The sequence below is a fragment of the Loxodonta africana genome, chromosome 10 (assembly GCF_030014295.1).
Source record: "Loxodonta africana isolate mLoxAfr1 chromosome 10, mLoxAfr1.hap2, whole genome shotgun sequence".
Lineage (NCBI taxonomy): Eukaryota > Metazoa > Chordata > Mammalia > Proboscidea > Elephantidae > Loxodonta > Loxodonta africana.
In genome coordinates, this window is record NC_087351.1 from 58,839,142 (window position 1) to 58,853,267 (window position 14,126).

At 35.0% G+C, this 14,126-nt stretch overlaps 1 protein-coding gene across 1 annotated transcript in view; it reads right to left on the reverse strand.

Annotated features, from left to right (window-relative positions):
* The window catches only part of MDGA2 (MAM domain containing glycosylphosphatidylinositol anchor 2), a 536,185-nt gene that overhangs the window by 245,175 nt on the left and 276,884 nt on the right, over positions 1-14,126 (reverse strand). Inside the window, exon 6 of the mRNA XM_003408516.3 lies at positions 858-1,187. Within this exon, the coding sequence (XP_003408564.2) occupies positions 858-1,187 (330 nt within the window). The remainder of the gene's footprint in view (positions 1-857; positions 1,188-14,126) is intronic.

The following is a 14,126-nucleotide window of genomic DNA, read 5'->3' on the forward strand; positions in this document are numbered from 1 at the left end:
TGTACAAGAGCCAAAATGCTGCCTGATTGGAAAAGAAAGTGTTCTGTGTTTTAGCATATATTATTCTACCTTAAACTTCGATCAGGAACAGGCTGTCAAGCAAACTTAGCTACTTAGGAATTCTCCAGATGCATACTGATGGCAGCTAATAGAATCTCAGTGCTTAATGTATCCTGAGAGTCGATCAAGTGCATCCACGTTACCAAACCTTTGTAATTTCCCTCATCTATAAAAGTACATTTAATCGAGAGAAAATTGATAACATATTTTCATTTTAATGTTACAAGAAGGAATTTCTACTCCAATATATTTTTGTATTTAGTCATTCTCATTGTGAAGAGATTCTACCACAATGTTCTCCAAAGAGTCACATCTGACTCTATAACATTAACAAATTTATCACTGATTTTTATTAATGAAAGAGACATTATTATAACATTTTTTATATTTGAATGCTCTTAAATTATCTCTCAGTCTTGCCCCCACGGGCTCATTTCTCTTTGTTTAAGTTTTCTTCACTCTTTATCAATTTGTTGTTTAAGTTTATAATCAACGTAATTTTAGGTTCTACAAGGGTTCTTAATTAATGAAAAACAGGTGCAATTTAACCTAGACTCCTATGTCTATCTTAGCCAGTAGCATTAATTTTATTTGCACTATTTCTGTAAAAGCTGATGTTAATCTAAATTAAAATAAAAGTAAAAAAGTTTTACAGAGTGATATTTATCAGACATCGTGTTTTTAGAACACTTTTTTTTAAAGTAAGAAATTCTTAGCTTGATTGAAGATGACTTTATCCGCTAAACTTAAATTATTCCAAATGTGAACCTCATTTGCATCATAAATATGCCTCTTACCTGTGCTGCTGGATATGTTAACATCAATACTGATATCAGATATTCCTCCTCCCTTCAGAGACGCTACACACGTGTATGTCCCAAAATCCGTGAATTTTAAATCAATGATGTCCAAGTTTGTTGTTCCCGGGGAGACATCAGGGTCGGTCTGTGTAATAACCATCCGTTCAGAACTTCTTAATGGACGACCGTTTTTAAACCAACTAAATGTTAACTCCTCAGAAGGAACGGCTTCTACTTGGCAAGATATTTTCACCTCACGCCCAATCTGGATGTTGTCATCTTTGTGATAAGGATCTGGAGTGATCCAAAATCGTCCTTTTTTTAATGCTAAAACATAAAAATTCCGTAAGTAGTTAGTGTTACTTTCGTAATCTCAGAGATTTATTCACTCTAAGAAATCATTTGCAGGCTGAAATAAAATTTAAGAAATGAAATAAGGTAAAATGTACATATGTTTCTTGGTTATTTCCAAGTGGTATGCATATAAATAGACTTCTTTTATGTAGCCAGATAGAATTTAAATAACTAAGTCACTTAGAAACTCTAAGCACTGATTTTCAGAAACTAAATAATATTTTTCAGTGGTAGAAAAATTAATACTTTATATCTATGTACAATGTTATTTAAACATTTTTGCCACTGAATTTTGAACTAATAATGGAACCTGTTTATTTAAAGCCATAGGATATTAGAATTGAAAGTAATAATGTGTTCATTAATTATGTGATCTCTCCCAAACAACTCAAATATTACACAAATGTCATATCTAAGAAAATTCTTCTGATTGTGCCCATATGCTGATCAAAACTAGTTTGGTAACAACTGAGTCAGTTCTCATTCATGGGATATTTTCATATATTGAAACACCCTGATCTGGAAAAAAAAAAAAGTCAAAACATTTGCAATGAATTGCTCTATTCCATCATACATAAATATTTTCAGTAAAAATTGTTGCTGGCACTCTCATGCAGATAGACAAAAGAATTTTTAGGCCATAGGTCTTGAAAAACATACCATGTTTGTATACTAACAGCAGGGCTTTTTTCATTTAAGGTCATTGCTGTTCGTACCACTGGGGTCAGTAATAATGACAGTCAGAAGATTGCTGGGGGCATGTAGGGGCTTACTAAGGCCCCAGTTCTGAACTCCGAATAAGACAATGGATGCAGTGTGGAATACAGTTTGCTCCCTTTTATGACAGTGATTCTCTTACGTACACATTTTTCTGTTTTCCAACACCGTCCCCATTCCTCTCTCTCCTCAACATCACCCTCCCTATAGTGAAATGTAGCATATGCAGTCAAACACAATTATCAGTACAAAGTACTGGCCACTAGAATAAAATACTGGTCATTCATCAGATGAATGAATATTAAAAAAAAAAAGTTTGATCTTTCATATCTTTAAATATTTATAAGGCTCCTCCTCAGGGCTACGTTGGAGCCCTGGTGGCACAGTGGTTAAGAGCTTGGCTGCTAACCAAAAGGTCAGCAGTGCAAATCTACCATCTGCTCCTTGGAAACCCTATAGGGCAGATCTACTCTGTCTTATAAGGTTGCTATGAGTCGGAATTGACTCAACAGCAATGGGTTTTGTTTTTGTCAGGATGAGGTACTAGGCTAGGCCCTGATTCCATAAAATGTGCAAAGTAGACCTATCCCCACCCTCATGTATTGCAACTCATATACTCATAAATTTTAGACCAGTTTTTCTGCCAAATTTTTGTATTTATGTCTAGAGAACCACACACTGCAGAGATATAAACCGCTCTATAGGATTTTATAGGACCAAAGCAGTCTCAGTCTCAGAGAATTCCCAAAGCATTGTTTAGAGAATGTAAAAAGCTTCAGCTTTGATGAAAACACCAGAAGACATATTTAAATCACGATTTCATATTGTTGTTTGTTAAATTTTTCCATAATAAAATGCAGCTTACTAAGCTTATTTATCCTTAACCACGTCTTTATCAGTAGGTTACTCTAGGATGAAATTAGGAGAAACTATGGCATTCTATTATCTAGGCTCATACATTTATGTTTTCATAGGCACTGAAGTACGATTTCGCATTGTATCTAGAAAGAGCAATGCACTGAAAATGTCTATATCTGGCTACCACATTTGGCATATAATATTTTGCAAACATAATTCTAATGGAATTTAATTGCCACAGCACAAAGCAAATCACGACAACACAGAATATCTTCTTTCTTCTTCAAGATCTAAACAAATTATATGTCAAGGAGTATTTACTTTTGTTAGCACCATAACACTTAAAGAGATTTCATTTGCTAAGAATTTTTCTCATCCTGATTCTAAAGAGAAATGACAAACATAAATAAAATAATTAAGCAAAAAGAAATTCACAATTTAAAAAATTTTAAATCTATAACTTATGTCATTAATAACTTCGTATGGGAGTACTTTTTATAATTATTTTCGTTCCAAAGTTTTACGTTGGCTGCCATACACAAACACACACAACAAAAACTCAGGTGTTCTAGAGATTAACATTTGTTTACCATACAGTTACTGTTTTCTAGCTCTGGCCTTTGTATAAAAAAACCCAGTGCCTTTGTATAGTGACATATCAAAATATATACACAGAAGAAAGTCATACTGATGTTGACAGAGTTGCAACCTCATCAGACAGACTACATCTAAACTAAAAAAAAAGAAAACTACTAAACTTAAAAGCCCCTGATAAAAAAATATGAAATTGAATATCTACGTGTTATGGACTGTTATATTTATGGAAAATCACCTTTAAAAACCCAAAGTAAAAACAGCAAAGATTATAAGGCTATGATCAATTAACAAATAAGATCAAATATGATATACAATTATCCTAGTTGGCAGAAAGCAATATAGTGAAGCGTTCTTTTAAGAATGAAGTCATTGTCAAAAATATTTGATCGTGGGTATTAGACAATTCTAAGATTTGGCCTGACCCAACTCTACTAGTCTCTAGAATGGTACAGATTCTAAAGAAGCCAAAAGTGAACCAGAGGGACATATCAGACTGGTAGGTGAGCTAAAGCCAAGGGATATCAAAATAATTAGCATGGATAATTTGAGTAGAGAACAATCTCTCAGTGTTTGTTTTGTGTCACTCCTGTAGGGTCTCTATGAGTCAGGATTGACTCCATGGCAGTGGGTTTGGTTTGGGTTTTGATAATGAAATGACTGGTTTTGCGTACAGAATAAATACCCTTGGGGAAATGTGTGTGTGTGTGTGCAGTCACAGTAATAGAGGACAGTAAAATTCACGTGGTGGTCTAACTTACATCGGCTGCTCAGAAAACTAAGACGATAGCTCTGAAAACTAGGCCCAGGTATATTAAGAACTCGAAACCTAATTCTAGCTTTTCATTTCTATGTGAATCTAATTTTTATGGGTCAAGTGCATCATTTATAAAAATAGGAGGCAATAGTATTAGGCTCCCTCTGAGACCCATTGTGAGAAACAGCTTATTAGCAGTTGTGTAGAGCTTTGAAAATATAAAGTGTTTAATATAGTTAATCAGCTGGGAAGCAGGTTCCTTCATTTATAATTAAACACTCCCTTTTTCGGTGAACAATTTACAGTAGTTCATGTGATGTTAATTTAAAGTCATTTCCTGCCACTAGTTAGACTTCAAACTCTTAAAATCAATCTGTTATTAGTACTGGCTGTATCAGGGGTCCAATAGACACAACGAGACTCCATAGAACTAAACAAATTCTAAGGAAAAAGGGAGAAGAAATCCCTTTCCCCAAATGCAATTTCTTAGTCTAAATATTGAAAATCCCCTAACACCAGCCTGAGAGAACATTAGATTTCCTTTAATGTATCATAAATTGTGATAGATGAACCTCAAAATGTACTTGTTTAGCCTGGCAGTGTAAGTAAAGGACTGCATCAAGCTAAGCCTCTGTTCTGGGTAATCGGTTTGGAAACACTGCAATATAACCCATCGTTCCCCTTTTTTAATATTGTGAGAACTAAATGTAAATGTGGCCCATGCTCATTAGTAAAAAGTTACTCTCGAGGACATTCTAACTGTACTCACTAAATTCTCTCTATTTTGAGATTTACAAAGGTTCACTGTGAATGGAATGAAATTGATGTATAAATGCAGAGGCCACTCAAAGTTCTGAGTAGGGCTCCCTGCTGACCCTTGCCTATAGAGGAAAGAGGATTTCTGCCTGTGACTACCTAAGGTTCTGATGAAAACTTCCATTATTTAAAACTAGATTAGTTTTTGAATTTATCCTTTAAAGGAGGGAGCATTAGATTTGTAGAAGTCTAGGCTTCAGTTGTGCATGGAGTCACTATGTGTTGGAACTGCCTCAATGGCACTTAACAACAGGTTTGAGACTACCAGGGAGCTAAATTCAATGCAGATAAAGGGAAATAGAAGGCTATGAGAGGAGGCTACTATCTTGACCATAGTTGTAGGCTTGAAATTATAAAACGCACTGCTGTGGAGTATACAACAAATAGTAGTTCCATAATAAAATTTCTAGACAAGGCAAAAAATGACTAGTGTTCTAAATTAAATAAGAAACCATCTCTTTGGAAATAAGAAATATCAGGAGTCAGCTTTTGAACTTCTGCTACAAATCTGTTTCAGAATGATGTTGAGACACATAGAGTGACCAGTGTCTGCCATTCCAAGTTAACAAATTAATGAAAAAAATCTCCCGATACACCATTTTTTTTTTTTAATCTCAGTAGGGTTCTGGCCGATGTAAAAACTGACAAAATGTTGCTGAGAAGCTTGGATCCGGGAGCATTAATAATATAGTCAGATAAATATAAATCAATTTTCTATCCATCTATCCTCTGTTAAAAATAATACAAATATTTGTATGAGAAATGAAGCATTTGCCAGTTCCACTGAATGCCAACTGAAAAGCAGTTGGAGATGGATTATATCAGCAAAGTGACTCAAAAGATAATATAATGCGTTGTATTACAATTTTTTTTATTTATTTTTTTTTATTACAATTAGCTGCTTTTCTTCCAAAAGAGACTGTGAACTTCTGGATATTTCCTTGTTACAGCTGGTATTCAATAATTTTGTTGGATTTGATTAAAATTGATACTTCAAAGCATTAACTTTACAAATGCTAATTGTTTCTATCTGTTTTGTAGTCTTATGTTCTGTGATGCATTGGGGGAAATATGATAGAAAAAAGAGAATAAACGTGATGTCCTTCGAAGATTAGGGGCTTTGTTGTGGGGAGCACGATGATACATGATAAACAGTATTAGTATAAAGATATAGGTGAGGAAGAACATTCTGTATAGAACACTGGGAACCTCACTCAAGCCTGGCCACTGACCAGCTAGTCAGTCATATAACGTGTCAGGGACATCGACTATAAACCATAATATCTGTTACCCATTCCTGTTTCATAAGGGGGGCTTGTTTGCATGCTTCGGAATTCAAGTGATAATTACTTCTGAGGAAACAGGAAGAAGCAAGAAAACAGGTTTTGCAAATACATTCTCTGAAATAGTATTTGCAAAACCTGTTTCAGAAAAATTGTTATAAGAGCTATGCTAAAGCAAAGCAGAACAAATAACGTTTGGTAATCCGCTAGATCAGTAAAAGTTTCCTCTTATGTGGAACTTTTTTTAGAGCTTTGAACATGCTAATCTACACATTGCAGTGCTCCCAGAGGGGATGACAGTATTCATTCCCCCTCCTCAGAAAACAAAACAAACAAAAAAGCTTTAATTCATGGAACATATTTAGGATTAGAATCCCACAAAATAAAATTTGGGAGGCAATGTCTGATAAAAGCTCTCAATTAATGAGAATCGCTGAAAAGACTTGAAAACTAGACTCCATTCCTGGAAACCCTGATGGCGTAGTGGTTAAGTGCTACCTACGGTTGCTAACCAAAGGGCAGGGCCGGCAGTTCAAATCCACCAGGCCCTCCTTGGAAACTCTATGGGGCAGTTCTACTTTGTCCTATAGGGTCGCTATGAGGTTCTACTTTGTCCTATAGGGTCGCTATGAGTTGGAATCGACTCAACGGCACTGGAGGTTGGGGTTCTTGGTGTTTTAGACACTTCCATTATGAGCATCACAAAATTATCTATAAGATGCAACTGTCCAGTGAGTGTAAAATTAACGACTCAAAAAAGTTAAAGGACAGGGAAAGGATTCTGTTTTTTTTAAGTTAAAGCGGTTAATGGCACATGGAACTTATAAAACATCTTTCATTGCCATCCAGTAAACCTGTCTACACTAAGGGCTGCTGCCTCTTTCCTTCCCTGAACCAACCAGCAATTACTTTCTTATTTAATTTATCAGTTTGTCCTTATCTTGAAAATATACTTTTTAAGATATTCAATAACTATTAAAAAGGAATTAAAAGTATTAGCTTCTGTACAATTTACAAGCACTGATAAGCACTGATTTAAACTAGTAAACCTTAATCTAGCTTAGTTTCTTGGGGAGATGATAATCTATGTTTATTTATTTATATCTTATATTGTTATAAACAAGTATTTAAAGTATTTTTAAAGCTCCTAGAAGATGGATAAGACTAGGGAGGTCTTTTTGCTGTTGTTGTTGTTGTATTATAGACACATGTTTTTTTTTTTTTTCCTATTGTACTTTAGGAGGTTTACAGCTCAAGTTAATTCCTCATTTGAAAACTTATACACATATTGTTTTGTGACATTGGTTGCAATCCCCACAACATGACAGCACGCTCCCCCTTTCTACCCCGGGTTCCCTGTATCCATTCGTCTGTCCAGTTCCTGTCCCTTCCTGCCTTCCCGTCCTGCTTCAGGACAGGAGCTGACCATTTGGTCTCCTGTATCTGCTTAAACTAAGAAGCACATTCCTCACGTGTGTTATTTTTGTTTTATAGGCCTGACAAATCTTTGTCTGAAAAGCGGGCTTCAGGAATGGTTTCAGTTCTGAGTTAGCAGCGTGTCCAGGGGTGCATAGCTTCTTATACTCACTTCCCTTGACCTAATGACTTCAAATGGAAAACTATGGTCTGAAGGAAAGCTCATTAATAATGTAAGGACAAAAAAAAAAAAATTGTTACACACTTTTCCTAATTCGAATGTGGAATCAGATGCTGAAAGGAAATTGGGGTTTTATTTAATTATAAAGCATCAATACTGTATTCATTTTGTGAATTTACTTGAAGCTAATTACTTCAGTTAATCATTCAAATTGCTTATGAAAAGTTAGGTTGAATTTTAATTGTCATTGAAATTAGTTGCTCAGTTGGATAACTGCAAGTAAGTGGCTTGGGTAGGTATTAAAGTCAGAGAGAATGTTTTAGGTGAGCACAAATTTATGCTTTTTGGAATAATAAGCCCTTGAGAAGAGGGAGAAGAAGTGAATTGAATTAATAATATTATTATTGTTATTATTTTGTCATTCCTACATTTCAGATATATCTTAAGTAAAGACAAAATATAAATTGCTCATAAATCTCCAAGAGTCTTTATGAGCGTCAAATAAAAACAAACATTTTTATAATGTGGCTACTACGTAAATGGCATTTGGACGTAACATGATGTCTTCATACGGACTATTTGAATAGGAGAATATTAATCAACACAACTTGCTGGCCCTATGATGTTAAAAATTAGTAGGTATTCTGAGTTTACCTTTTCTATCAAAGTTAAGAATGAATATTACTTCATCAAGGTGAGAAAATGTTCAGAGTAAATTAGTTTTTGTTTTTGAACTTTATAAAGATCAAAGAGTAGAAACATTTACACGACGAACTACAGTTTAGGAAGGTTTGTGCTAATTACAAGTGCTTTTAAAGTAGAACATCCTTAATACTTATGGAATTGATCACTTAGCAGTGAGAACTGGATGAAAATAATGAGACCAACTCATCCTAAAAATCTTTCTTTAGCTTTTCTTACTTTCCTTATAGTCTGTCTCAAAAGCAGCACCCTTCCTCCTTTCCAAAATGATTTTACCTGTATCCTTATTGCCAACCCCCCTCACTATACCCTGCTACCCTACGTTCTTTCACTTATCTGCTTTCTTTCAAAATTTTCTTTTCTATAGGCTATTTATGCTCAGACTACAAACTTGTTTAGTTCATATCTAATTGAAAAATGTTTTTTTCTTAAAACTAAAATCTTTCAAGTGATTTGAAAAAATAATGAACTACGAGTTGCCTCTACTGTGTCATCAGGCATGCTCTCACTTGTAGCACACTGGTTTTCACTGGTGCTGCTCTGGAACTGAGGGCTGAAAGGATAGAGAGGACCTTTTTAGATGATTAACACAATGCTGTTTTCCAGTTCTATTTTTATGTCTCTTGCATTTTGCACTTGTATCACTTTACACTTTTTGTTCTTTATTATTCTTAAAAACCTCTTTTACACTGGGTTCTAAGACTGGAACATTATGACATGCTATTTAAGAAAAAAAATACATCCCCTGGACTTTGCTCATTTGCATCGCAATGGTCCTGACACACTCACTAGTTCATTTGAGTTCTGCTTCTCTCACTCAAGATAGAGTTGTAAAGTAAGGCTTTGCTGAGAAAGGTAATATATTTTCTAAATTATTCTGCCCCGATTACAGGCCACGTGAGTTTTTCCTTAATAGTCTAGCTTTTATTCTGCTACTTAGTGGTTAAGTGCTATGGTCGCTAACCAAAAAAAAGGTCAGCAGTTTGAATCCACCAGGCACTCCTTGGAAACTCTATGGGGCAGTTCTACCCTGTCCTATAGGGTCGCTATGAGTTGGAATTGACTCAATGGCAATGGGTTCTGGGTTTATTCTGCTACTGTGTTTGGAGAACGAGAGAGCTTTGTTTATTTGCCTTTTTTATTTTTTTTTGCTGTCTCTGGTTTTATTTTTTGAGACATGAACTGTTTTGACCAGACCAAACCCATTTCACTTTAAATGAAAATAATATTTAAAGCATTTAAATATATTCTTTCATGTTGACATTAAAGAATAAGAAAAATAACCTAGATAAATTAAATGACCAAATAACAGGTATCTGTATTCACTAGGAAATTATATAAATTATCTTATCCTATCCTGTGGGAAGTTGAAGAATCATTACTATTAAATTCAGTGTCATACATTATTGAAACAGGTGAAAGTAGGATCAACCTAGGAAATTCATTGCTACAAAGTTTCAGTACCAAAGGATATGCTTACGGTTTCAAAACATACACACACAGGTGTGCACACACTTACACACACAGCACACATGCATAATTTATAGTATGTTGCTCAAAGATAGAACGTCGTATGAGTATAAGATTATTTGACAGTTTAAAAGGTTAACTTAATGCCTTTATAATGCTATGCTTCCTCCAAAGTGCTAAATTCTATTTAATCTTTAATGCCTAGTAGGTCTAGAATTTTTTATTATAAACTACAGCACAAGGATATGGACTTGTATGTTAACCCACAGATGGTAAAACTGATAAAATGAGGTGTGAAGAGACAGACTCTAGAAATAAATAAATGTAATATATATATTACAAAGGGAAAGGTTTAACACTTCATTTTTTTTTAAAGTGCATCCTACGTTGGTCTAAGTGTTTCAAGCAGACTTTAGAACTATATAGTATATTTTTTTTTCTCTTTTTAATGGTAAAACTGTGGCAAAGATAAAATAGGAGAAAGCAAATAAGAAAAGGTCAAAATGAGGGTGCTATTTTTTTTATAGACATGCTTTTACATCCTTTACAATTGCTAGAATGGGGCCATAAATTGGCTGTGATATTTATAGAAACAAAGGAAAAAGGAAATACTAATTTCTTAAATCACAGTGTCTGTGGGTTAAAAATACCTCAGCTTCTCAAACAAATAAGCAAAATACACTATTACTGGTTCAGAGATCTGAGTGAAATTTATACCTTGAACGTGCATAAAGGAGACACACAAGGAGCAGTAATTTTAACCACATGCTTATAGTTATCATGACAATGAAATTCACAGGACTAGTTGGCAATCTGTCTTTCAAGGTAAACTAATTACAGTAATTTTATACAGGAACCAAAGGGGTATGGTTCAGGTGCACATCTCTCTGTTGTTCAGACTAAATTCAAAGACAAACCCAAAGATAGTGTTTGGTAACTATTAACTTGTGTGAATACAAGTTTATATTTGATGCAAATGACCTAAGGAGGTTAGTAGGAGAGTGGTGCAGATATTAAATGTGGAGAGTTACATGGAAATAGTTGTTTTAAGAGCTAACTGCAGTAGAGGTAAGATTCACATATTCTTTGACAGGAAAAAATTCAAACCAGAACCCAGATTCTGTAAAGAGGTAGACAGAGGAATATCTGGGGAGGTTAACATGATACCTTCCTCCAGTGAAAACACAACTTTAAAGTGAAAATTACTGAGAACCTCAAGAAAAAAAAAAAAAATGTCTTCACAACATCCTTCATGTTAAATTAATTGTCTGCATTGCTTAGATGGTTGTTAGATATAAGCCAGCTAAATGTTAGGACATGTTTATCAGAAACAATGACTTTTGTATTGGGAGAATTGGTCAAACTCATTCTTAAAGACAATCCATTTAGGCTATTCTTACATTTTGAAATTAAAACTGTGACATCTATAGTTTAATACAGTGGTTTTCCAAATGTATTTCCAGGGCCAAAAGCAACAGCATCAACTGAGAATTTGTCAGAAATACAAGTTCTTTGGCACCACTCCAGAACAAATCAGCAATTCTAGGGATGAGGTTCAGTTATTTGCATTTTAACCAGTCCTTCAGATGGTTCTGATGTGTCCTTGGGTTTGAGGACTGCTGCCTTATAAAACAGTTATCCTTTTATCCTCTACAAATGCTTGGCCAGAAGAGAGGGAAAGGGGCCATCAACTTACCAAGAAGAAACACTAAAAAGTAAAGTGCTAAAACATATCTTTATACATACGATGCTCTCAGGAGCCTGTTTATCCTGATTGTAACATTTGAAATATTTTTAAGGAGCAGTTCCTTTAAGTATCAATAACCAGAGGGTCTATATTGACACAGTTTAATAGGTAACTACTGCCTTTCACAGAGACCAAGGATGAAGAAAATTCCATGAAAGCACTATTATTTTCTGGTTTCTCCATAAAATAATAATAATGTTTAAGAGTGGTCAATTGAAAGTAACTTAAGGTCTCTCTTTTTTACCTTAGTAATTCTAACTCTCAAATTATCAAGAACGTAACTGACCCTCATTTAGGAAATATCCAAAAAATTAGTATGTTAATAATTTATTGATCAAACATGCAATGAAAACACATTGATAATTACTGGTGATTGCAATGTGAAAGTGGAAACAAAGAGAAGGATCAGTAATTGGAAAGTGTGGTCTTGGTGATAGAAAAAATACCAGAGATTATTGCATCATGAAATTTTGCAAGATTAATGACTTATTCATTGGAAATACCTTTTTTCGACAACATATTTTTTTTTTTTTATATACACAGACCTCACCGGATGGAATACGTGAATCGATAACATCTTTGGAAAGAGACAATGGAAAGGCTCAATATCATCAGTCATAACAAGACCAGAGCCCAATTCCAGAACAGGATCATTAATTGCTTGTATGCAAGTTCAAGTTGAAGCTGAAGAAAATTAAATCGAGGTCACTTGAATTTAGAGACCAACTCAAGAATAGATTTGATGCATTGAACACTAATGACCAGACCAGATGAGTTGTGGGATGACATCAAGATCATCATACAGGAAAAAAGCAAAAGGACATTAAAATGACAGAAAATACTAAAATGGATGTCAGAAGATACTATGAAACTTGCTTTTGAATATAGAGCAGCTAAAGAAATCGAAGAAATGATGAAATAAAAGAGCTGGATAGATTTCAAAGGGTGGCTGGAGAAGACAAAGTAAAATCTTATAATGCAATGTGCAAAGACCAGCAGTTAGAAAACCGAAAGGGAAGAACACCTTTGCATTTATCAAGCTGAAAGATCTAAAGGAAAAATTTAAGCCTCGAGTTGCAATATTGAAGGATTCTAAGGGCAAAATATTGAACAGTGCAGGAAATATCAAAAGAAGATGGAAGGAATACACAGAGTCACTGTTCCAAAAATGAACTGGTTGATATTCAAACATTTCAGGAGGTAGCATACTATCAAGAACCAATGGTACTGAAAGAAGAAGTTCAAGCTGCACTGAAGCACTAAGAGCCATGGTATTTTCAATGGCCTCATATGCATGCAAAAGCTGGACAAGGAATAAGGAAGACCAAGAAAAATTGAAACCTTTGAATTATGGTGTTGGTGAAGAATGTTGAATATACCATGGACTGCCACTAGAACAAACAAATCTGCCTGGGAAGAAGTATAGCCAGAATGCTTCTTAGAAGTGAGGATGGTGAGACCTCGTCTTACATACTTTGGACATATTATCAGGAAGGACCAGTTCCCAGAGGAGGACATCATGTGGTAAAGTGGAGGGTCAGCGAAAAAGAGAAAGACCCTCAACAAGATGGATTGACACAGTGTCTGCAACAATGGGCTCAAACATAACAACGATCAGAAGGACGGCACAGGACCAGGCAGTGTTTCTTTCTGTTGTATATAGGGTTGCTGTGACTCTGAACTGGCTCAACGGCACCTCACAACAACAACACCATGAGCTATATGACCTTGTGGAATAAATTCTATACAGCTTCAGTCTGTCAAATCTATAAAATGGGAGTAAAATGACTCATGAAGCTCTGTACATACTGATGACTAACAGAGAGTATGCAAACAGTAGATGTCAGCTGCTTTCTATTCAATGTTTCCTAAGGGTTCACAATGTGTCTATTACCATGAATGCTACCACGAGTAAAAAAAAAAAAGAAAAAAAATGAGTCTATTGGTGGAGAAAAGAATAGAAACAAATCATCTTATTTATAGTACAATAAGAGCAAGAAATGAAAGTACTAGGCATTATGGGAGGGAATACATGACACAAAAACTGGTTACTCTGGAGGGGGCCAGAGAATGCTTCTTGCATTTGGTGATGTCTGAGGCTTAGGAGATAAGAGGAAGACAGCCAGTTGAAGATGGAGAAAGGTCATTCCAGAGAATGGGAGGGAGCACCATGGTTATGTGGTATAGGCACCCTTACTCTACCAAAAAATTAGGTCTAGTTCAGCTGCTCCTAACTCTAGGAAATACCCTCTTCTTTTTCTGCAAAATATATTTCTCCGTGACTTCACTCACTTACAACCACTTCCCTCCTGTCTCTGAGGAGAAAGTGTCAGTTCTCCTTGCAGACTGACCTCTAACATTGTGCCTTTGA